Raw genomic sequence first — 26,581 nt, 5'->3', positions numbered from 1 at the left:
TGAAGATGATGTTGAAAGTCTAAGTATGAGGCTTGAGCTCAGGGCCCTTTAGTCCCTCTACCCTCAGCCCATGACACACTGGGCAGACGCAATGTCATAAATCTCCTGATCTTGATTCACCATTAAATAAAACAGTGAGAATGGGGAAATTACCAAATTCCAGCCAAATTTCCAGCACACTGTACAGAGATAAAGAGAGCTGCTTGCTACAATGACATGGCCTGGTTGGCACAGACCATGCCAGTAAAGAGAGTCTATGATTTCATGTGACCAACTCAATTCATGTATTTCAGCAACATACTCAGTATGCTGAACCACTGGTCACTCTATAACTGGAGATAAAAATAAACCCACATACGTGCCACGATAATTCAGAAGGAAAAGGATCCTAACACTTCAATAGAATCAAAAAGTATTTTCTAAAGCTAAACAATGCAACCAAATTTTGATTTAGAAATCTATTTATTATTATCTCCAAGTTGAAATAACCAAAAGTTCAACATTCAGTTGTGAGATATTCCTTGACCTGGTCCTTGCACAGTCTGCAGGGAGAAATCTCAAGGGCCGGCTATTTAGATAACTTGAAAATAAAATTTAAAAAATTATTTCATGTTAAATAAACCATTTTTATTTTTTACCACTTTCTAAAACGACCTTTCAAATTTTACTTTAAAATTTGTGATTGACCTTTTAAAACAATGTATCATGGTCTTGATGGTGTGGCTTAGTGGTTGAGCTTCAACCTATGAACCAAGAGATTGCCAGTTCAATTCCCGGTCAGGGCACATGCCTGGTTGCGGGCTTTGATCCCCAGTGTGGGGTGTACAGGAGGCAGTGGATCAATAATTCTCTCTCATTATTGATGTTTCTATCTCTCTCTCCCTCCCTCTTCCTCTCTAAAATCAACAAAAACATTTTTTAAAATGTATCATGTGTCAGTTACATAATCAGTGGGCACCAAAAGTTTTGAGAAATACAGGCCCATATAATGAAAGGTATGGGGACCCAGGAAGTTGAGCACAGATGTTGTCAGAGGGATGTAAGATAGGAGAGAAGCCAAACTAAAAAGCACTGACCAGGAAAAAAAAGGCAGGAAGAAAGCATAAGTGCCATGGGCTCTGCCCCCTCTGGAGTTTCCCTGGATAGAAAGAGAAGCCAGAGTGATCTCTACACACCTCTACAATAAACTACTTCTGCCTGGCCCAAGGTTGAGATTGAAGTTGATATATCATATCAAACCACTGTGAATAATTATCTGCAAAAGTTATTATGATGTCATCTGTAAATACCTATTGGTATCAATAGCTTTAAATTATGAGGTGGCATTTTGGTTTATTAGGAAGCTTCTTCAAATGCATTAAAAATCTGTTTACTCTTAGTATTGATTTTTTGATAAATATATTATCCAGAGAGGTTATATGCAGTGATTTCCCTGGAAAAGCTGACATTTATTCAATGACATTTACTCTACTGAAATAAACAGAAATATATACTCATATATCTTTGCTATATTTGGAAAATTATCTTCTTAGAGTTAAGGTAAGAGACTATCTGTTTTATAGAAATATTAGGGCATAGTTTAATAACATCAAGCTCAGCAAAGGCTTTGGATGTGTAAGATCTACCAGCTATGGATTAATTCTTCACTGATTTTTATATCAAAATACCATAAAGTTAAAGTTAACTCTCAGAACTTATTTTAGTCAATTGACTGGACTTCTTAAAGATGGCACTCCTTTAAGTTAAGAAAAAGCCATCATTATATTCAATTTAAAGTATTATTCTTTTACAATAATTTACCAGGACTGACCTTTCCTTAAATAAACTTCTCTAGAGCCAAGTGTGGCAAAGGCTGCAAGCTAGTCATTAAATGTTCTTTTCTTCTTCCTTCTGGGCATCCAAGTACACTACCCACAGCTGCCCTTGCAGGCTGCAGGTACCATAGGACTTTGTTCTCTCTACTTCCGAAACTGGCAGAAACCTCTCACAGATCCTTAGCCATCTAGATGTCCATGAGGACAATCTTGGAGAATGCATGCTAAAGATGGCAGATTTCTTTTCATCCTGGGTGTCCGTGTAGAATAGGGTTCCCAACCCCCAGACCTCTAACCTTGGCAAGAGTTGATGACCGCTGCTCCAAAGGTTTCCTTAAACCAGCGGTCACCAACCTTTCAGACCTCACAGATCACCAGTGGTCCATGGACCTCTGGTTGGTGACCGCTGGATATGAATAGGAAATAAATGTATCCAGTGCTAAAGCACTGAAATTTTGGGATTTGTCACACTATTTTTTAATGTATTTTTATTGATTTCAGAGAGGAAGAGGGAGAGAGAGAGAGATAGAAACATCAATGAGAGAATCATTAATCAGCTGCTTCCTGTACACCCCACACTGAAGATTGAGCCCACAACCCAGTCATGATTTGTCACAGTATTAATACATTTCTGTATTTTATAAATTCTTAGCACAAAATGAAGATATCTTCATTTTCTTTAGAAAGCACTCTAATCATAAAATAAAGATCTAAATTACAGGATCAATTGAATTTGGATGTATCCTATTCTCAAAACTCATTCAACAAGTCAATCGACATTTGTTGAATAATCATTTCATTTGCTCTTACAAAAACTTACAAAGTAAATGAAAATGTCTCCTTTGTAAATTGTACCTTCAAATTACAGAGAAAGCCTGATACAAAAATACCATAAACTAGCTCCTTAAAGAACAATGCCTTTGGTCACAATTGTATGTGGGGTTTCTTTTTATTCATTTGATTGGTTAGTTGCATTCTGTGTTTATTTTTGTTGACCAATTTTCATTTCTATTTCTTAAGTGTTAGTAGCTACTCCCATGAATTACCTAAGGAAATTATCTTTCTTTTCTTTTTAATGTACTAGAGGAAAATTCATTAGCTTAGAAAACACTGGACTTAAGAATTTGAAAACCAGTCATTTTCCCCCATTGATTAGTGGAAATAGCAAGGAAGGCAAGAAGTACTAGTGGCATGTCCCTAAAGGGCTTCACAACAATTAATATTTTGAAAGGTTTTGTTGAATTTGTCAAGGATGAAGTCTTAGAGATCTCTTCTTTAACTTTCTTGAAGTGAACAGTATAAGTTAACAAAAATCACTTGCATCAGACGACCCCTTGGAATTAAGGCTATTTTAAAATTCCCCTCTTTGATTCATAGATATGAAGAATTAACATCATTAAAATATCCATACTATTCAAAGCAATCTATTAATTCAATACAATTCCTATCAAGATACCAATGGCATATTTCATAGAACTAGAACAATATTCCAAAAATTTATATGCAACAAAAAAGACCCAAATAGCCACAGCAATCTTGAGAAAGAACAAAGTTGGAGGGATCACAATAATAGAATATCAACCTATACTACAAGGCCATAGTAATAAAAACAGCATGATACTGGCATAAAAACACACACATATTGATCAATGGAACAGAATAGAGAGCCCAGAAATAAACCCACGCCTTTATAGTTAATTAATATTTGACAAAGGAGAAAAGAATATGTAATGGGGTAAAGACAATCTATTCAATAAATGTTAAAAACTTAGACAGAAACATGCAAATGAACTCAAATTGAATTAGACTTAAATGGTATATTCGAAACCACAAAATCCTAGTAGAAAACATAGGCAGTAAAATCTCAGACATTTCTCATAGCAATTTTTTTTCTAATATATCTCCTGAGCAAGAGAAACAAAAGTAAAATTAACAAATGGGACTGCATCAAACGAACATTTTTGCACAGCAAAGGAAACCATCAACAAAATGAAAAGGCCTCCCAGTAAATGGGACAATATATTTGCCAAAAATATATCTGACTAGAGGCCCGGTGCACAAAAATTTGTGCACTCAGCAGGGGGGAGGGGAGTCCCTCAGCCTGGCCTGTGCCCTCTCGCAGTCTGGGACCCCTCGGGGGATGACCACCTGTTGGCTTAGGCCCGCTCCCCAGGGGATTGGGCCTAAGCTGGCAGTCAGACCTCCCTCTGGCAGCCCGGGAACCCATGGGGGATGTCCACTTGCCAGTGGGGAGCAAGCCTAAGCTGCATTCAGACATCCTTAGCACTGCTGAGGAGGCAGGAGAGGCTCCCACCACCACCACAGCCGTCAGCCTGGCTTGTGGCTGAGCAGAGCTCCCCTGTGGGAGAGCACTGACCACCAGGGGGCAGCTATTGCATTGAGTGTCTGACCACTGGTGGTCAGTGTGTGTCATAGTGACCAGTCATTCCCAGTCGTTCTGCTGTTAGGGTCAATTTGCATATTACCCTTTTATTATATGCCTGGTGCATGGGTGGGGGCTGGCTGGTTTGCCCTGAAGGGTGTCCTGGATCAGGGTGGGTGTCCTGCTGGGGTGCCTAGCCAGCCTGCGTGAAGGGCTGAGGGCCGTTTTCAGACTGGCCACACCCCCTTCAGGGTGGGGGTCCCTGTTGGAGTGCCTGGCCAGCCTGGGTGAGGGGCTGAGGGCCGTTTGCAGGCTGGCCAAGACCCCCATCAGGGACCCTCACCCCATGAGAGTGTGGCCAGCCTGGGTGAGGGGCCGTTGGCTATTTGCAGGCTGCCCACAGCCCCTTCAGAGTGGGGGTCCTCCCCTGGGGTGCCTGTCTAGCCTGGGTGAGGGGCTGATGGCTGTTTGCAGGCTGGCCACAGCCCCCGGCCACCCAAGCTCGAAGTGGAGGCTGGCTGGAAGCAGGTATCTGGGATTTATTTATCTTCTATAATTGAAACTTTGTTGCCTTTAGCGGAGGCCACAGCCGGCCAGAGCAGGCGGGAAGCTTGGCTTCCTCCATCGCCGAGGCAACCAAGCCTCCTGTTTGCTCCAGCTCCGTGGCTGTCAGCCGCCATCTTTGTTGGGTTAATTTGCATATAGTCACTCTGATTGAATGGTGGGCGTGACTTGGGGCATAGCGGAGGTACGATCAATTTGCATGTTTCTCTTTTATTAGATTAGATAAGGGTTAATATCCAAAATGTATAAAGAACTAATGCAACTCAACACCAAAATCCAACATTCCATTTAAAAAAATGGGCAAAAGAGCTAAACAGACACTTCTCCAAAGAAGACATACAGATGGCCAATAGTCATATAAAAAGATGCTCAACATCACTAATCATCAGAGAGATGCAAATTAAAACCACAATGAGATATCAACTCATACCTGTCAGAATAGCTATCATCAATAAATCAACAAGTGCTATAGATGATGTAGAGGCAAGGGAAACTGCATTCACAGTTGGTGGGAATGCAGATTAGTGTAGCCACTGTGGAAAGCAGTATGGAGTTTCCTCAAAAATGTTAGTGAAAATGCCTTATAACCCAGCAACCCCACTTCTGGGTATATATCCAAAAAATCCGAAACACTAATTTTAAAATATATATATATGCACCCCTATGTTCATTGCAGTATTATTTACAATAGCCAAGGTATAGAAGCAACCCATGTGTCCATCAGTAGATGAGTGGATAAAAAAAACTGTGATACATGTACACAATGGAATACTACTTGGCCATATAAAAGAAGGAAATCTTACCCTTTGCAACAGCATGGATGGACCTGGAGAGTATTATGCTAAGTGAAATAAGCCAGTCAGAGAAAGATAGTACCATATGATTTCACTTATTTGTGGAACCTAATGAATGAAATACACTAACAAACAAATAGAAACTGACTCATAGATACAGGGAACAGACTGACAGCGGCCAGGGAGGAGGGAGATGGGGGACTGGGTGAAAAAGGTGAAGGGATTAAGCAAAAATCTGCTTCATAGATACAGACAGCAGCATGGTGACTGCTAGAGGGAAAGGAGGTAGAAAAATGTAAAGAGGAATAAATGGTGATGCAAGGAAACTAGACTTGGGGTGGTAAACGCACACTACAATATACAGATGTATTACAGAATTGTACACCTTAATCCTATATAATTTTATTAACCAATGCCACCCCAATAAATTAAAATTAGGAAAATAAATTAAAATCCCCATCTTTGTGGGGGTGGGCATGTAAAGAGGCAAATGAGTTGAGATAGCCTCTTTCTACTTCCTCTGCTAACCTCAGAAAATCTGTGGTTGAAAAGATCTGACTTTTGTGATTTACTCAGAATCGAAACATGGGCAGGTTGTGGCCTGTGAAATGATCACATTGGATTGAAATCTGCTTCCCTGGAGTGCAGGAGGTTCTCTGCTCTTTGCTTTGTGGTGGTTATATCATTAAAGAAAATATTATTCTTATCTACTAGGGAAGGTCATTAATGATTACCCTTCGTGACAGCATGGATGGACCTGGAGAACATTATGCTAAGTGCAATAAGCCAGTTAGAGAAAGACAAGTACCATATGATTTTACTCATATGTGGAACTGAATGGACAAATTGAACTATCAAGCAAAATAGAGACAGACTCACAGATAGAGAGCAGGCAGACAGCTCTGGTGTGTGTGTGGGGGGGGGTGGGGGCGGGTATGGTAGCCTGAAGGAGGAGGGGTTGAGCAAAAAAGAAAAAAAGAGGAAGAACTCATGGACATGGACAACAGTGTGGTGATTGTGAGGTGGGGAGGGAGTGGGTGGAGGTGGAAGAGGGTACAGAGGGGACAAACGTTGATAGGAAAAATTTAATTTAATTTTTAAAAAGACTTTATGAAACGCAAGAATAAATAAGAACCCTTAATGGGGCTAAAGGAGAGGAGGGAGAGAAGTGCAGAGGGCATATTCATCTGCAAAACCTGATGCTACATCTTTTTTTATTTTTTCAAATGATTATTATTATGATTATATTTTTAGAGAGAGAAAGTACAGCAATGTCACCTGGGGCAAGAAGATGACCATCCAATAAAAGAGCAAAAAATTGCAGGTCTCCATCTGCTGGGGGACTGAAGGAATTACCCAAATTAGAAAGTGTGACTTGGCTTATTGCTTGTTAAAAATATTATTACAGATAAATTAAATAAGAAAAGTCTACCTCATTTAAAGAAAATCGGACTGGCCAACTCAGTCACAACTCTATAGTTTTGTTACTGAAAAGTTGAAGTGAAGCAGATTACATGCCATTTCTCTTTTCAGTGTCAGAGTAAAAATGTATGAACCAAATATAGGCATTTTAGAAAGATATACTCTCTCGGTGAAGGCAGCCTCTCCCTCCATACAATTCTACTTGAAAAAGGAGAAGGAAGTATCTTCAGCCTCCTGGGCAAAGCTGTGGATGCCAGCGACAGCTGGGCAGATGGCCACTTCCAACTCTTGATTGCATCTATCAAATATTCTTAGGAGACTAAAGTGTTTTCAGCCTGTGGGGGTCTCCTAATAACAAGGACTTTCTAAAGTGATCTCCAGGCTTCAAACACCACCATAATTGGTAGGAAATAAGTAGATGAAATTAATCCTTGCTAAATCTTTGTCACTCACGGATTTAATTTTCTTTTCTTCCTTTCAGTGAATATTCTACTTTAATAATTGTTCTATCAAGTAAAGCATCACTCTCCTCGTACTTAGATAATCTGTGATGTTCTTTATCTCTTAGGATAAAAAAAACTGTGTGTGCCCATAGCAGGTGCTTCATAAGTATTTATTGAAAAGGAGAAAAGGTCCTAGCACTAGAAAGAGCTAGAAAGGTCATCCACTTCTTTCTTCTTCCTCAAGCTTAAATATTAACTATAATAGCTGGACAAATCTATAAAGATCACCAAATCTCCTTGATAGCTCTTTCCGTGGCTATAACACATTAAATTCAGAAAATGTCTATCTAGTATGCCTTTCAAATACTAGCAAATTCTGTTAGAACTCATATCTTTGGAAATAAATGTGTGATCTTACATAATGGGGCTACTGAAGGAAGATGTGTGAATGGTAAGTTCACCTACAGGATTTGTTATCAAATCACAGGCAATTTCTATCAGGCACAATGTCCAAGTCTCCCTGAATAAGGTTCAGTCATCTTTATATCATTTTGTCACTATACTTCATAATAAAAGGAGTTTAAATTGTTAGCATGACAATATATATGACAATTCCACAGTTAAAAATCTCAGAAGTAGCTCTAATGAATGAATGTATACAGGCTCAGCCATACATGGATAAGTTTAAATAATTCAATTTGGCCAAACCTCTGCTGTCCAAAAAGCCTATATCCAAACAAGTTCACATATTAATCCTACTTTTCAAAATTTTCTGGAACATGAGAGTTCATAAACACAACTTTCACAGAGTTAGTAATATCCACAGTTACGCGGCTTCATACAATGCAATTTTATATGTATTATTTCATTTAAAATGGGTATTTATTATTATAAAGAAGGAATAGCTTTCAAATTAGGAATGAATCATTTACAATTCTCTTAATTGAAAATAGAAAGTGAATTAAAACACTCAGATATATCCTGTTCGCAATATTTCTAAAACCTTTTTCCCTTCTTTATTTGTGTTCTAGACTCCTCCAAGCCTTTAACTATATATCATCAAGACAGGCCTATCATTTAAGAGGGCCTGGATCAATGGTTCTTAAAGTGTCTTCTAGGAATGCCTAAAATCCCCAAGACCCTTTCAGGAAGTTTATGAGGTCAAAACCATTTTCATGACAATGACTTGACATGATTTGACTTTATTAATTCCATTTCACTCTCAATTACTAACAGGTGTACAACATTGCTCTGATGGCTAAAGGAATGTATGCTATGTACACTGTTCTCAAAATGTCTCAGTTTTAATTTCTAACCCAGAATATACAGATATTACACACATCGACAAAAACTCTTAGGATGTTTCCAAAAAAATTTTTTCTAGACTGTAAATGGGTCCAAAGACTGAAGACTGAGAACCAATCACCAAACAACCTCACTCCCCAATCTGCCATAACAAAAGGAAGTTTCTCCCTCACTCAGGCACATGTCTTTGCAGTCACCTGAGTGTGTATACATGTGGGGATGGGGGTCTAGAGAAGTCAGTTCAACATTTCCTCACTCAGGTAACCAGGCCATGTAAAAGCATCCCATGCTTCCATAATTATCAAGGCAGGAAAAAGGGAAGAGAATGTGAGGAATCTCATGCTGACTATGGAAGCCGCTGCCTGGCAGTGACACAAGTCACTTCCACTCACATTTCACCAGCCAAATCCGGTTTGGCCGCATCCAAATCAAAGGGGACAGAGACACACAACCCTCCCATGTTTATAGAAGGTGACAGCTAAAAGCAGTTCTTCACCAGCACTGCCAATTACCACCAGGCTCTCCCTGGGCAGCTAGTCTCTTCCCAGCATCTGTTCCCAAAGTTACTCCCCCTCATGACCATGTATTCCTGGGGCCTCACAAAACCCATTTTTGGAAACATGTGGAGGGATAGTATTTAAATATTACATGTACATATTCACATTTTTAAATTTTTTCAAAACAATAGACTTATCAAATCTGAACAAAATATATTATGGTAAAATCTTTCCAAAGATAGTATGTAGCACTATTGCATAAAATAGGCGTTCTAAAAGCCTTCGTTTGACTGACGTGTAAAACCAATTATTTCTAATAATTTACAAATTAACAAGTGTCCAACACCATTTTATAAGAGCAAGATCCAGATCAATTCAAATAATTAACATTCCTGTCCGAAGTGACTCATCCAGCCCATGTAACAAATTCCCATGTCAATGATGGGTTGACCCGATGACCCATCTGCTAAAAATTACAAACCGTATCTTTTTGTTTTCCAAATAAAGAGCATTGATTGCAGTGTTAGAAAGGTCACTCGTCATCAGTTCAGTAGTTGACCTGCTTACAAATTACTAGCTGTCACTCCACAGAGAGCCTGGACCATCAGGAGGAACTAAGGCACCCTGTGTGTATAAAGTACAATTGGGGAGGTGACACCATTTTCACAAGACGTGTGCATAACAGGACAAGTGTCATATTCAACAGAGATGAAAAGAGGAAGCAGCATGAAAAGTGATGACTAAAGAGATATTTCATAATGCCCCCGGATGACGACCAGAAACCTCATTGATTTATATTTGCTTTAAACAGCAATGGATCAAACCCTGTCTCCAAGTCTTATGCTAAGGATTTCAACATTTGGCACATTTTCTATGAGTAATGGAATAAAGACAAAAGATGTCTCAAGTTCCCTAGAAGGAACCAGGAAAAATAAAATTAAGAAACAACCCAGTATTAGATAACCTAAAGCAATCAAATAAATTTTTCAGTGATGCCCTCTCTGAGACGCACTATATTCATATGCTAGCCCGCATATCTGATTCAGACACTGACTGCCACATAATCAGTTGTCTCAATCTGCCTGACAGACAGAGAGAGGCGTTGTGATTGTCCAGCCGACAATTAATTTAATAGCCATATTTATTTCTCTTTCAACCACTTTAGCTTTTAAATACCTCGTTGAGATGTGATTTATCACCATCTCCTAGAATAAAATATCAGTCTACGCATTAAAGGCCAATTGTTTAAAATAATGATCTGCACAATCATTTCATGGAGTTTGCCAAGAAATTCTGTGTGATTTTTTTCTAGATTCAGTCCCATGCTATGGACTAGATACAAATGAATGCAAGCATGAATCCAAAAATAAAATTTAATGATTCCTTATGCATCTTCTTATAAAGTTTCAGTTAGTCACCAAAATATCTCCCAATAGGACAAAAATTTTTTATATCTGATACACTCACTGAGGCATAAGACCACACACAGCATGAAGCACTTGTCCTATTTTAGAAAGTCCTAAAATTATATCCCTGAAGTTAGTCATTGTAAATCAGTCCATCAGCTCCACTAAACCTCTGCAGTAAAGACCAAGGAATCATCCCGATATGCTCAGAAAAGGAAGACACGGGTCAACCCAGGTTTTTAAATACAAATATTCTCAATGTGATTTGACAGGATGGCATTTTGCCTAAAATGCATCCGTAGATAAGAACTGCACTGGCCTGGCACTAAGTCAGTGCAACTCAGTCATGTGTCTCCTTTTCCTACATATATAGCAAATTTTGCTTAGTTTCAAAACTATAGAAAAGTTGAAAGAGTAGTATAATCAATGCTTATATATACTTCACCTAAACTTAATTATTAACATCATATTCTCTCAACACACATAACACACATACACACTTTTTTTCTGTACAAACATCTGGGCACTTACCCCTAAATAATTTAGCACGAATCTCCTAAGAGCACGGGCATTCTCCTATATATTCATATGCTTTGTGGTACTTATTTACTAACCAACTCTCCTTATTAGCACTTTCCCCTACACCCTTTTACAAGAAACTGATTTTTCCTCTATGCATACATAGTCAAATGATTTCTTTTCTTCCTCTCTTTGCCAGAAATCAACAGTCAAATTACCTCCTGGCTTCGCATCCTTTATTGGCTCCCTAAGGCCTGGTGAGTCCTTCAGCTTGCCTCCCACCTCTCCCTTCCCCAGGCTGGGATGTTTGTAGTTCAGTGATTCTCAATAGCTTCCTGTGCAGCCTTTCCAGTGCCTCTGCTCTACCACACTCCACTCACTGCCTCAGGTAAAGTGCTCCTTCCCTCTTCCTGGAATGCCCATCTGCTCTGGCCTCATCCTCACTCCTGATCTCATGTCCCCTCTCGGGAGCTACCTCCTCCAAGAGACCTTCCACTTGCCCCCAGTCTCTGTCTGGGCAGCAGCTTGGCCCCACTGGAGCACGGGCCACACCACTTGTATGTCTCCTGGAAGACTGAGCACAGTCTACCACCACATCACCAGTGCCTGGAACACACATCACCAGCACCTCACACACAGCAGGTGCTCCAAAAGAGGACTTCCATTTCTTTCTGGTCTAAGGGGAAAAGAATAACCCAGACTTCACTCGTTCTTATTTAAATTTATTCAGCTCTTCCATTTCTTGGATCATGGAAAGTCCCAAAGGTGCTTAAAGGGGAGCCTGGGCAGGAGATGACTAGGCCTGACACACACAGGAGAATTGGGGAACCGGAGTCCTGGGGCCGCACAGAATTCCCAAGGCCTTCCCCACGTGGGTGTATGTGCTACTGTGATGCCACCATTAACCTGCCAGTGGCCATGCAAGCTGGTATATCAGTGGTCACCAAAAACTCAAACTGACCCCAAAAAGCTTCCCTCCATAAGGAGAGGCTATTGCTGGGCAGCCCCAGACCCAAGTGGTAAGCCTTCGTCAGCCCTAGGCTCTCTGGTCTTTAAAGAAATTATTTTCAAATTATCCCACCCTCCCCCAATGCCCCTCTTCAATCCAATGAGGAATTTGTGCTCAGAAGACTAAAAGACTGTCCCTGAGTTTCACATTAAAACCCAATGTCTCCTCTCTTGACTTTTATTGCCAAAAGGGGTTTCTCCATTCCAACATCCTGGCTAGTTTCAGCTGGAGGTGCCTTGCACTGGGGGAGCAATACACAGAACGCACGGTATGTGAGTGCTGACCAACTCCTCAGTGCGATCTTCTCCGGCTGGCCATCATAACCACCACATCGGCCCATTGCCCTGGACCTCCCTCTTGCACATCTCACCCCCTCCTCAACTCCTATTCTGAGAGATTTACAACTCCGTCATGAATGGCCTGCCTGTTTATTCCATTATTGGCCTTCACATAACTCTTATGTGTGATTTTACGGGAAATTAAGCAAGAAATAAACCTATCTTAAAAACATATTTATATATACAGGATCAGTTGTATACTTTTTAGCAAATATTTAAAAATAGCTAGCCACTGTTCTTACTTCTTATAACAGTTTTCCAATCAGCCAAGACAGGAATTTAGAACATATTTAAAGGAGAGCATTTGTTGGACACTGAATATAAACTATTGAAATAGGGGTCATACATAATACACTGGGACACTTGAAACACTTAGCTATTCAAAATCAAGATGCTTTTAAAAAAAAATGACTACCCTAATCATGGACGTTTTTGCATGCAAAATCTGGATCACTGAAAACATTATGCCAAGTGAAATAAGCCAGGTATGGATGGACAAATACTATATGAATCCACTTATACGGGGTACCTAGCGTGGTCAAATCCATAGAAACAGAAAGTAGAATTGTGGTAGTTAAGGGTTGGGAAGAGTAGGGAATGGGTAGTTAGTATATAATGGGTGCAGAGTTTCAGCTCGGGAAGATGAAAGAGTTCTGAGCTGGATGTTAGAAATGGTTGCACAACAATGTGAATGTACTGAATGCCTCTGAACTGCACATTTTAAAATGGTTAAGATAGTAAAATTTTCTAATATGTTTTTACCTTTGAGTGGAGCAAAATGTTTACACTCATATTAAAATGAGGCTACCCGGAGCACTGTGCTGTTTAATTAAGAACTACCCTGATCTGAAATTCTTTTTTCATTATCATCTACATTTACTTTTCTAATTTTTGTAACTTAGAAACTGCTGTCAGAATATGATTTCAGTTCAATTTCTTTCACTGTGTTCACTGCTCAGTGATTAAATGCTAACTGGAAACGCAGTGTAAGCCTCACCAAGGTGATTCACATAAGATGCAGGGAGGGAATACGTTTGTCAATGACTGTCTTACAAGTGCAACACCTCACTGTGGGACACTTGAATGAGATACTCAAGCACAATTAAACTGTTCCCAATTCTTGACTTCAGTGACTGGAAATATTCAGAATCAACTGAAATAATGCCAAATCAATGATAACCCCCTCCAAATTTTTAAGTGTTCGTTTTTATTATAAAGTTATACCTGATCAAGGAAATATTTAAAATAGAAATGTAGTGCAATTGCCCCAAATCCTACCATGATGACAAAAACATTGTTTGTATTTAAATGGACTTCTTTCAGCTTGCTTTTTTAATCGTTCAAACATTATGTGAAGATCTCTGTCTTCTGTTTCCTGTTTGGTATCATTTAGAAGAGAAAATACGACCTTTGTATGAACTGCCCACCTCACAGGGAGTACAAATTAGGCTACTCCAAATTACTCTGAAGATTACTTATAACAATAAAAGGAGGACATTTCCTAAACACTGTGCTGGGCCAGGTTCAAAACTAAGTTCCTGAAGTGGATTCTTTTGTCTCACCTGGTCAGCAACCTATGAGGTAAGTTCTAAATGCCGTTCCAAAGCTTTTCACTGACCACCCTCCCGCAGAGCTCACCCTTGCTTCAGTCTTTGCTCCTGCTATTCTCCACCCCAGTAACTCACCTCCTCCATGGCACCTTGTCCCTGACTGGATTCCAGGCTCTGCTCAGAGAGGTGTCCCTGTCTACTGCTCCCACCACTCACTAAGCCCTTATCCTGATTTAGGTTTTCTTCACAGTCTTTAGCATGTCCCCCTTATTACCTGACTGCCTGCCTCCTCCCTCGGAAAGAACTGGCAGGTGGACAGACTCTACTACCGTAGCTCCATCACTCCACAGACGTATATTACTAACTAATAGCTCACGGATGAGGAGCCTGAGAAACTGAGAGCTTCAGCACTTGCTCAAGTTCAATAGCTACAAAGCGAGAGAGCTAGCATCTGGCCTGGCAGCCTGAATATGCATTTCAAGATCTGACTAGTTGCCACCTTGGATGACGCCTAACCTCCTTTACCAGATGATGTGCTCCCGTGGGAAGATTACTCTATGGTATTCGAGAAGCAAATATGGGGGGCTGCTTCTCTCACGTGATGCCTGAGGCAAGTTTACTTTCTCTGAACTTCAGTCTCCTAGGGTATAAAAATAGAGATAATACCACCCAATCTCCCATGGCAGTGGTCGGCAAACTCATTAGTCAACAGAGCCAAATATCAACAGTACAACGATTGAAGTTTCTTTGAGAGCCAAAGTTTTTAAACTTAAACTATATAGGTAGGTACATTGTTATTAACTTAATTAGGGTACTCCTAAGGATTAGGAGGAGCCACATTCAAGGGGCCAAAGAGCCGCATGTGGCTTGCGAGCTGCAGTTTGCCGACCACGGTCCCAGGGTCATCATGAGGATTAAAAGATATATAGCAAAAAAGCAATCTTTGTCAACTGCTAAGTTTCATTTACGTATACAAGCTTACTTTGCTTTATAAAAGAGAATTACCAGAACACACTATGCTGCCCCGTGCCTGTGCTTTAGATGTTTTTGCTCTTTTTTTTTTTTTTAAGAACAAAGCATACAAGAAAGCTGAATTTGATGATATAATGTGCTGAGTCTGATGCACTAAATTTTGTATTATTTTTTGAGTACTAGTTTCCAGAAAGTCAATAATAAGTGATGGAAAACATGGTCTTATAGGATATAATTCTTTGGCAATCCAGGAACAATCACACCAGACTGGGAGTGTGGGGTGCACCAGGAAGGGGTCCTATTTGGTGCACTCAGTGATGGCTCCCAAGCACCTCCAACAGTGTCTAGCACATAGAAGGTGTTTAATAAATATTTGTTGAATGTTGACAAGACTCAAAGAATGAATGAGATAATTAGACAACTGTCTGACTGTTCTGTGCCAAAAATATTACTCACTACATACACACTGAAATTTAATAAGGAAAAAATATCATTTCAAGCCCTTTTTAGACTTCTCTTCACTGGCTAAGCCCCGTATAAGTCCTGAAGTGTAGATAAGCAGAGAAGCCTTCCCTAGCAGGAGCAAAACATGCCTGATGAATGCGCCCAAAAAGAAAACTTCAATTCCTTTGTCTCTCCATCCATCATGTCCCCAAATGTGAAACTGACTCTACACAAATACAGAGTCATTTTTTCCTGTTTTCTGGGTCATCACACTAAGAGTGCATATTGCTCCTCCAGCCTGGCACTTCTTTCTCTCTCTCTTTCATATGAACACCCAGAGAAATAATCCAATCCTTAGTCATTGCATCTCCATAAAGATCAGAAAAAACACTGTTCTCAATTTGCAATATGTAAAGCTTGGATGTGGGAAGCTAAATGAGCTTCCCGCTCTATGCATGATCTGCTACTTAGAAAAACACTAAGCATAATGTTTTGTTTTCCCAGCACTAGGACCCAAATTCACTTAAGTATAGCCTTTTTAGAGGCATGGTATCTTCAGGAGACCATGTCGGGCAGAAATAAAAACCAGCTTTATGAGTATCAAATGCCTATGGCTATAAGCTACCTTTATATTTTTTTATATTATAAATGGATTTAGTGTTTATCTTTTAAAATATAAAACAGGGTCACATATTCTTATACATAAACTATGGATCTTGTAAATTATCCATTTTATAGAACTGGAACACTAAGTTACATGTTATATTCTAATAAAATATAAAAATATCAACCATATCATAATAAATGAGCATAAACTTGGTGGCTTAAAACAACAAAAATTTATTATCTTTCAGTCTGTAGGTTAAAAGTCTGAAAAGGGTCTCTCACTGGGCTAAAACCCATCTTTTCCACTAGACTGTAAGGTCTCTGAAAGCAGGACATATACATTTTCTTTACTCACCTTGGAAACATATTTTGAGACCTACTAAGTACTAAAAATTGTGCTATGTGTTGAGGATACAAAGACGGCCTGGGAAACATGTGATCTGATACAAAATCAGATCTATCAGAACCTCTCAATAAATGTGGGCTGAATTAAGTATGTCAAAGGTTCAGAAATGTCAATACAACAGTAAGGTTCAGAGTAATGTAACTGTAAATTCTGCTTTCTTTTTGTAGATCATGCAAAGTAAGATAACAGGCCTTATTATTAGAGGAAAACTGTATTGATTTTAATACATTAGGTTTTGAATTTGGAAGTGTCTATAATTTTTTAAGATGACAAAAATCTTTTAACTAATGTAAAGAACTTGAGAACATTAAAGAAACCACCAATCATTGTCAAACTATGTAGGTGTTTTTATATCATAAAACACTTAATCAATAATTCTTACTCTACGCTGATAATTACCCATGTACTACAGTATATAAAGCGATAGCATGAACCAGTGTAACGAGATGCCAGGTTATTATTTGGTTACTTAATCAAGTTTTCTTCTGCTCAAAGTGGCAATCCTTATGACAAAGTTTAAGAAAGTTCCCCACCATCAGAAAAACTGTCTGATTCAAAGAGTATAATCCATTATAACGTTAACTGTCGACTTCAAGTAAAAACATACGAATGATTTGGTATTTATTCGCCCTAAATATGTATTTCCAGAGCCAATGTCAGAGCCTCAGAGTAGTTATTATGTCAGCATGTATAAGGCTCCAGACTGTATTTAAAATTTTTTAATGTGGCTAAAGATAACCTCACACATTAAGAGAAAGAAAAACAAACCCTACACACTGGAGCATCTATTTCGAAGAAGACAGACAAAGTAATATTTTAATTAGAGTAAATTTTAAGATTAGAATAAAAAATTTAGTCTCTCACTGTCATAATTTTTGAATTCATCTTGATGGATTATTTGCTTCTTAGACTCACCATAGTCTCAAGAGAATTATGTTACTAAACAATAAAGAAAATCACAATGCTTTTAATAGACAGCAAATTTATGGGAAAGATAGAGGCAGTCCTATTCATCAGGTTTTTTTTCTCACTGATTTTAATAGCCCAATGTTTGGAAAACATACAATCTGAAAGTGAAACAAAATGTGAAGTAATGTTTGTATGTTAATAAATATGAGGATAGAAAACAATAACAATATAAATTAAGAGTCCAAAGTCACAATTATATTCTGGTACTGAAATGGTTTAGGACAGAGGTACACACATTTTTTTTTTCCTGAAAAGAACGAGACAGGAAATATCCAGGCTTTGTGGATACTACTGTGGTATGCACCCTGCCGTGGTAGCTTAAAACCAGCCATGGACAATATTTAACAAACGGGCATGGCTGTGTGCCAATAACAATTTGTTTATGGACACTGAAATCTGAGTTTCATGTGTCACAAAATAGTATCATTATTGTGATTTTTCAACCACTCAAAAATGTAAATACCATTTTTAGTTTGCAAGTCATACAAAAATTGGCAAAGGCTGTTATTTGCCTACAGGACACAGCTTGCCAAACCTTGGTCTAAGGCATCACAGACTAGCCTACACATGTGAGACCAAATACAAATATATGTGCAAGAACAAATCAAATAATATTTTACATAAAGGCTTAAAATATTAACCCTCAAAGAGTTATGGTTGTATCTGATTTTGCCATCTAGTTATCCTGAAAATTTTATAAGATTAGTTTCTGTTTTAATGTAAAAGAGCCACCCTTTGGAATTAGTTTCGGAAAAGAATAAACTATGTTAAACATATTAACAGAAAGAGAGGAGGAGAAAGAGGAGAGGAGAAAAAGGAGGTGGAGAAAACCCTTGAAAGTAAATAGTAATTAAACCTCAAGGCTCTATGTACATTTTGACAGCTCAGTTTAAAATTCAGACCATATGATACCATATGCAAATTTACAAGATGATATTTCCTTACTTGTAACAATGATATTTCACTGAGAATTTAACTTCTCACTTTAGGTGGACTGGTCAGCTGGGCACAAGTCCATATTATTTATACATATTGGTTTTAAGGTAAGAAAACTGCTCTTCAAACACTTTCAGCCTATATTATATCATTATATAATTATGTATCATTTTAGATTGCTCACTAGTTGTATTTTTGTAACTTTCTTTCCCAAGTAGATGAATTCTGAGAGAGAAAAAAATCATTTCTTATAATCCTTCATCTTCCACAGTAATTGGTATCATGATTAGCACATATTATGGCTCAAAGAAACTTTTTTAATTAAACTTTGTTTAATACATAGTAGGAAAAAATTCCAGTATTTGCAATTCTATATTAAGGCAAAAAATGTAATCCGATGGAATAGTTATCAATCTATTGATTTTAATACATTAGGTTTTGAATTTGGATTGCCTATAATTTTGTAAGATAACAAAAATCTGGACCATGCCCAAAGGCATAGAGAGGTAGAGGAGTTGGACTGCTAGTCCTTCCCCCACCCTCTTGCTGACATGTCCCAACAAGGACTTCCAACCTGTTTAGCAGTGGTTGAGGGCACATTGTTTGTAATTATCAGAAATAATATGGAACTGAAAAAGTTTTAGAATATGTAACATTCAGAGATATTAAGCTACAAAAGCCTAATATTCACCACCAAGTATTCTATTAGTCAACAGAATGAGAGTAAATTCAAACAGAACATCTAAATAGCCCTACTATATTCTTCCAAAGACAGAAGAGACTTCAAAGGCCTGATATTTAAACAGTTGCTTCCCCTCCATTCCCTCAATTACCCAACTGATTGTCCCAGGATGCAATTGGGCTTTAAATGCCATTTTTGTTACAGCCTCTGCTAGGATCCCATCCTTTCTGTATTTAAAACTTGGTCACCTTGGTCTGAGACAGTATTATGGAACAACATAAAGAAGAAAAGGACAAGATAGTGGCAAGAAACAATTCCTCCCCTTCCTTTATAAGGGGAAGTTTGTACTCATGTGATAAAAATAGAAGCAGTGGAAACTGAAGAAGATCTTGCAATATTGGGGGTGCTTTGTAAAAAGTCAATTTTTCCAAGTCAGACTGCAATCTAAAGGACCACAATAATAAAATCAACTACCAAATTGCTCACCAAATTCAAAGATAATAAAGAAAGCATGAGTGAACCCCTGTGGATAAACCTACCAGGACTTTGTCTGAGTACCATAGCCACATCCATCTCCAGCCTCTCTGGACATAGACTGGATCCTCAAGAGAGAGCAGGGGACGATGACCAAAAGACTTTCAGGGTAAGAAGCCTGTTTGGCAAAGGACAGCTCCACATGGGAGCACAGTTCTGCTCTCCTCTCCCCTTTCCCCAATGCTGGCGAGAATGAAAACAGTAACTAGAATGTGTATGTGTCGGGGGGTGGGGGGGGGGAGCAACCAAAGTACCGCTAATTCAAATACAAGACATATCCAAAAGCACATATATGAACAAACAAACAAAAATGAGAGGGAAAAAGGGAGACTGTCAGTTATGGATAAATAAACAAGAGCTAGAAACATTTTGAAGTCCAATAAAGTCATAGTGTTAAGGAGCTCAAAGCTCCATTCTTTGAAGTTATAGGATCTAAACCTGGGAAGGAGACATCAAGAAGAACATGGAGGGCACCAAAACGATTAAAGCTTAGTTAAGAACATTAGATTCTACTTCATGTTTGAAGCTACCTTCACAAGATTACTAAATGTACTTATTGCTGCATTTAGGTGCATTAATGAAGAACTTTACGGTCATTAAAAATTACCAAAAAAATGTATTTACCTGAAATCCAAATCAAAATGACATGTTTTACAGTTGTAATCCTAAATGGGGCACAGTCTTTACCCCATTTATAATATGAATCTGCAAATCTAAAATTTTAAAGATGTCCAACATCACAGCCTGAAAAGGGTGTCCATTAAAGTGATCAAGCTCCAATGTGATTAGAGTTCACTAATAACGATCTGCCCACTCCTTCTTCTGAAAATAAGGCAGAATTCTTGCTGGTGTTCAGTGGAGCAAATGTCATTTACTCATCAGGAAATATACTAAGCACTTATACAGAGGACAAAGCATCCACATGTGTGCATGACCATTTCATCTGCAGAATGCTTTCAAGATCACTCCGCATCCTCACAGTTCACCCAGGTGCCAGGTGAGCCTCTGAGGACAAAGTTTATGCTACCTCCCAAGGTCTCCAATTCTCCAATTTGTGACCAAGACTTTGTAATTTCCATTCCCCAGCTACAGTTCCATTCACTAGACACATTTGCCAGAAGAGACATCAATCTATTTCCCATATCTGCTGCTTGGGAAGGATTAATTGGGAAGTGCCCATTAATCTAGCTCAGATGTACCCAAAGGTAAAGGAAGTAAACTTTAATTAGACTTTAAATAAAGAGAGACAAAGATAAACTCTTTGTAACCGGTCCTCTTAATTATAGTAGCACTCTCACTAGTTCATCGGTTCTTGACTGCCACACTCAAAGACCTACACCCTCACTCATTCAACCAATACCCAGTGAACGTTTACTGTGATTAAGACTCTTGTGAACATTTGATTAAAAAAAAAAAAAACAACAAAAAACACTTAAAACTAAAAGCAAACCTGATGGCATCCATGGATCAGAAGTTGGTTTGGTCAAGGTGTTTACTTGCTCCCAATTGAAGTCATCATCTTCAGCTTGATTATATCCACATGTGCTATATGGCTCATCAAAGAGGCAACCTCCTAAAACATAACAGAATGGTAAGTAATGTAGATAACACTAGACCTCAGGAAAAAGCTATGATGATTACAGGTTACCAGAAACCTTCTTGATGCTAATTAAATTTGATTTGAACTTTGTGCTGAGGAACTCTGGATATTGACCTTATTGTACCCTTGCTAGCTGAGTATTAACCATGTCTTGCCAAAATGCAATATTATATCGTTCCCCAAAAAGAACCAATATTTTAAAAATTCAAATTTATAATTCCTATTTGGCAGATGCACAGGAATTTGGAATAACTGATCTTGTGAGTGTTCAATGTGTTTTCTATAGAAAAATCATTACAATTTGAACAAAAAAAATAAAAGAAAAAACTTTCACCACACCACTGGCACGACGGCAGGAGACAAATGCAGTACAGATCATGGACATAACTTGCAAATTATTTTTCTAAGGATTATTCTAAATTTACCATAGAAACTGGTTTTATTTTACTAGTAATACTCTGGATATTTTAGGTATCAAAATTAAAACAGCTTATAAATTTGCTTATAGTTCACAATTTTTAAAGGCAAGAACTAAAACTAAACATGTGGTAAACATATGCTTAATTTTGGTGGTAGAAATAAGACTACTTAAAAAAAACAATAAAACAAAATGTAGTATATGCAAAGCAATTTAGCTGTTTCAGCATCCTGGGGCACAGAGAAAATGTTCAGTCCCATCTAGCATTCTTAAATGTCTCTTGTTACTTTGAATTACTATAGTATCAAGTCTTTTCTCCAATGTTCACATTTCAAAAGTGACTTACTACATTGACCAAATCAATTATTATGAACACTAGAGGCCCAGTGCACAAAATTTGTGCACTCTGCGTTGGGGTGGGGGGGGTTTCCCTCAGCCTGGCCTGAACCCTCTTGCAGTCCGGAAGTCCTTGGAGGACGGCAGTTGGACATCCTTAGTGCTGCTGCAGAGGCGGGAGAGGCTCCTGCCACTGCCGCTTTACTCACCAGCTGTGAGCTCGGCTTCTGGCTGAGTGGCGCTCCCCCTGTGGAAGCGCACTGACCACCAGGGGGAAGCTCCTGCGTTGGGTGGGATCAGGCTGAAACCGGCTCTCCAACATCCCCCAAAGGGTCCTGATTGCGAGAGGGTGCAGGCCAGTCCGAGGGACCCCCACTAGTGCATGATCGGGGCTGAGGAGGGACCGCAAGAGGGCTCCAGGGCATGTCCGGCCTGTCTCATTCAGTCCCGATTGGCTGGACCCAACAGCAAGCTAACCTACCGGTCAACTGTCTACCCCCTGGTGGTCAGTGCACGTCGTAGCAAGCAGTTGAGCGGCCTTAGCACATCATTAGCATATTACTATTTGACTGGTTGAACGGACTACTGGACAACTGGACATTTAGCATATTAGGCTTTTATTATAAAGGATTCTATTAACCATTAGATAATGTCATTAATTACATTAATTTAAAATTATAATTATCTGTCAATGATAAAAATTAAGGGTTCTGATCAATAACACATAAAAATAAGAATATTATTACACTACTAGAGGCTCACTGCATGAAAATCGTGCAAGAGTAGGCCCTCACAGGCCCGGCTGCCTCACAACCCCACGGCCCCACCCCCCGCCCACTGGTCGTTCAGGAAGGTCATTCCACCATCCAGTCTAATTAGCATATTAGCTCTTTATTATATAGGCTGTCTGTACTGTATGCCCTGGCAGCAATAAGTGAAACAGCAATTGTACAACCTCAGAGATAAAACAGATGTTAGAGGTCACCTGGTCCAACTCCCATCCAAATGTTTAGTCAATTCAACAACCCAGACAGACAGCTTATGAACAGGTGAGGCACTGAGAATTTTAAAAAAGCATCCTTACCGTGTACATAACTCCCTCTTTGTAAAGGACCACTCTCTGCTTACCTTGTCTACTCATTTATCTTAGCTCTACCTCTGCAGAGATAATAAAAAGTCTCAGCTCTTACCCAGGAAAGCTGATCATTTGAAAAGAACTGTCATGTTCTATGTCTTCACTTCTCTGGGCAAAACATGCTTTGCTCCCTCCAGTTCTTCCTACTAGAAGCTAGGAAGACTTTCCCTATCCTGGTAAACCTCTGAACACTCACAGGTTTATTGGCACTTTTCCACAATAAGGACTCCCAAGTTCTAAATTCAACTGTCCATGTCCCTGGACCTCGTGCTCTTTTCAGCAGTCTCAACAGGGTGCTGGTCCATTTTGAGCTTCTAGGAGCCTGAATTCCCATAGGGGCGTGAAATGCAAATCACTCCTCTCCTATGCTAAGTAAATGACTTTATGAATGAAAACACAGGATGTATTTATCCTCACTAACCCCTATCTCTTTGTTTTCAGTGCATCACTCCAGTCTATTGAGAGCTTTTGGAATCCTGATTTTGTGTTTGGGTATTAGTCATCCTACCTAGACTTGGGTATCTGCTAATTTGATAAGCATGCTTTCTATGTCTGCCACCAAATCACTGATTAAAAACAAAAAGTTAAACAGGGCAGAATGAGGGAGCTCAGACCCTTTTAAAAGGCCTGTGCTAGGTTTCTAACTTTCTTTTAATTGTGATCTCCAGGCATGATTGTGAAATTAGTGGCTTTGGATGCTGTACATTGTAACATATTTAACAGAACTGGTCAATTAAACAATCCACTGGGAACAGAAACACACTATAAAAATACAGCATCAACTTAATATTTCAGCTTGACACATGGTAATTTATACTGCCCTTCACTCAGTTTTAACAAGTCCAAAGAAACAAAACGGATTTGTTTAAAGCATATACTACTAACAACTTTCGACTTTGGGATAGGAAATGTTACAAGGCAATGTAAACATGTATGATAAATATGTTCCCTTGGTTGCAAACCCCAAATCTGATGTAGAAAATAGCTTCTGTACTGTAGAAATAAGCCCAAACAGTGGGTAGCACTAATAATGTTCCAAAAGAAAAAAAATAACCATGGAAACATAGACAGCACATTGATGATGAAAGTCCTGCAGTGCAGTTTTAAACAGTGAGAACCAGCTATGGGCATCCACAAAACAACTCAAGGCTGGTTAAAGATCTGCTTTATGAAGCAACTGTTGACACTAAAGATATAACCAAATGTATAGGGAAGAGAATGCACAGCTGATAGCAACCCCAAAGACTAATGCAATGCTGGAGAAAGGATATAATTTTCCTATTACATAAAGCTACTTTTATCACTTGAAAGGAAACATAAAAAGATGGAATGGTTCTTTCTGGATCCATGTATGATTATCAAACCACTGGAAAATAGGACAAACTATGAATTTCCTATTGCCGGAAGATATATCCCCCTGCACACCCATTTTCAGATCCACTGGCAATCATCCAACAGATGAGAGACCCTAAAATACCAAAGGTGGTGGATGGAACTAAAATGAGATAAGATTAAGGTAAACAACATCAGAGTTGAAATGACCATTTTGAGAATGAGCAAATTAAACTTATGGTTTTTTATTTTATTTTACTTTTTTGGTAAAACTTTTGGCTTTTTAGGCAGCTCTGTGTAGTGGTGGTAGTGAACAGGTTCCGGGGTCAAAGGTCTGGCACGTCCTCATTCTTCCACTCCTAGCTTTGTGACTGAAGACAAATCACCTGGCACTCTGAAATCTGATTTCCCTACCTGTAGAATGGAGATAACATGTACCTTATGTGGTATTTCTAATCATTCAATTATACAGCAAATGTAAAGTTAGTGCAACAGTGCCAGGCATGTTCAATCATACTTGTTATTATTAATTCTTAAATCCTTCATACCATATACACCTCATACAACAATTATTCTCATGAGTTCATTTCACTGCAAATAGTTGGACTATATCTTTGGAAATTTAATAAGAAATTAAAGAGTTGTGAGCAATCCTGCAGCACACTCCAGTGGGCTCCTCTATGGAGCATGTGGGATTTGTAAATGCTTTGAGGCCAGTGAAGAGTATGATGAGGAAGCAGAGCCCGCTGAAACTTAGTGAAATGAATGAGCATTTCAAAAAATAAGTCTCCTTGATTTTCCAAATAACAGACAGTTTGCCATCATGTACAGGAATGTGGTCAGCGGCAGACTTTGCCAAGGTTTGTCCAGAACTGTCTTATTTGGACTAATGCCCAACGCTCATGGCTGCACTGCATTCCTCCGTCAAATCAACATAAATTATTTCTCTTTTGTGGAGGGGAATTGAGGCTGAGCCACGTCATAAATAAAATGGAGGAAAGGTGATGCAAGATGGGTGGGGTGGTGGCCTGCTTCATTCATAGTCTCTCTCACTCACACACATACTCACTCATATGTACATGCCCACATGCCTGCATCACACCAGTTTTTCCTTAGCAAATGTGAATACAACACACTAAAATACTACATGTGCTGAATCAATAATAAATTTTTATGCAAAAGGAAGTATCTATGGATGTCAAATACTTAGGTTATCATCATTGCTGATTCCTGTGCAAAAATGATGATTGCATGGCCTACTCCATAACATATCTTACTATGCAATGATATAAGAGTTAAATTAACAAAATCAAAGAAAAATTAAAATTCAAAAGCAAGGAAAATGGGCAAAAAAATAAAATGAGATTATACCAGGAATATAGTGAGGGCTCCACTTCACCACCAAGTAATCAAAAAATGTCACCAGGTTCATTTACTGGAAGTTAGCTACAAATTTATTTCACTTTGAGTTTGGGGTAGCCAATCCAAAAAAGAAAATACGATTGATTACATAATTCACAGTATCTATGAGATAATAATATTAATACTAAAACTACTAATAGGGACTATGTTTTACTGAGAACTTGTTTAATCCTGATGTCAACCCAATAAGGTAGATACCATGGTCTTCCTTTTATAGGTATACAAACTGAGGCACAGCGGTTACAGAGTTTACTCAGGGTCTCAAAGCTGAAAGGTAAAGCAGAGATTTGAACCCAGGCATCCTGTGTTGACGGCCCAGGACTATGCGATACTGTCTTCCAGCTGAAAATCCAAAAGAAACACAACTACTCCTAATCTAGAGAGAACTATCTTCCCAGGACCCTGGTAAGAAGCAATCAACATAAGTTCATGAACAGAGCTCTCATCAGCATCCACAGAACAGAGCTATGGGTTTTAGGGTCTATTTAGTAACATAGTATGATAGCATGTCACCAAACTTTGATTCAATAAACTTGGCTTTGTGGGAGCTCAGTGCATTCTAGGCTTAAAGCTGTAATATCCCTGAAAATGGCCTTTATGAATATTGTTTCTTTCAACAAAGTCTTATTGGGCTGCTAAATTTTGTGTATTTACTCCCCAACTAAAAATTGCAACTAGTCTGTGCTATTACTGAAGGGTAGAGCCATGTGCTTTAGAAAGCAGATGAAACAGTGGTAGGCCAGAT

At 38.8% G+C, this 26,581-nt stretch overlaps 1 protein-coding gene across 5 annotated transcripts in view; it reads right to left on the bottom strand.

The window, feature by feature from the left end:
• The window catches only part of PTPRM (protein tyrosine phosphatase receptor type M), a 650,734-nt gene that overhangs the window by 445,951 nt on the left and 178,202 nt on the right, over positions 1-26,581 (bottom strand). For all 5 annotated transcript variants that reach the window (XM_070420643.1, XM_070420639.1, XM_070420640.1 and 2 more), the window contains exon 2: positions 21,044-21,166. In XM_070420643.1, the coding sequence (XP_070276744.1) occupies positions 21,044-21,166 (123 nt within the window). The remainder of the gene's footprint in view (positions 1-21,043; positions 21,167-26,581) is intronic.

The sequence above is a fragment of the Myotis yumanensis genome, unplaced genomic scaffold (assembly GCF_028538775.1).
Source record: "Myotis yumanensis isolate MYYU_CA2020_CCGP unplaced genomic scaffold, mMyoYum1.0.hap1 SCAF_7, whole genome shotgun sequence".
NCBI lineage: Eukaryota > Metazoa > Chordata > Mammalia > Chiroptera > Vespertilionidae > Myotis > Myotis yumanensis.
This window is presented reverse-complemented; position numbering and strand designations above follow the sequence as displayed.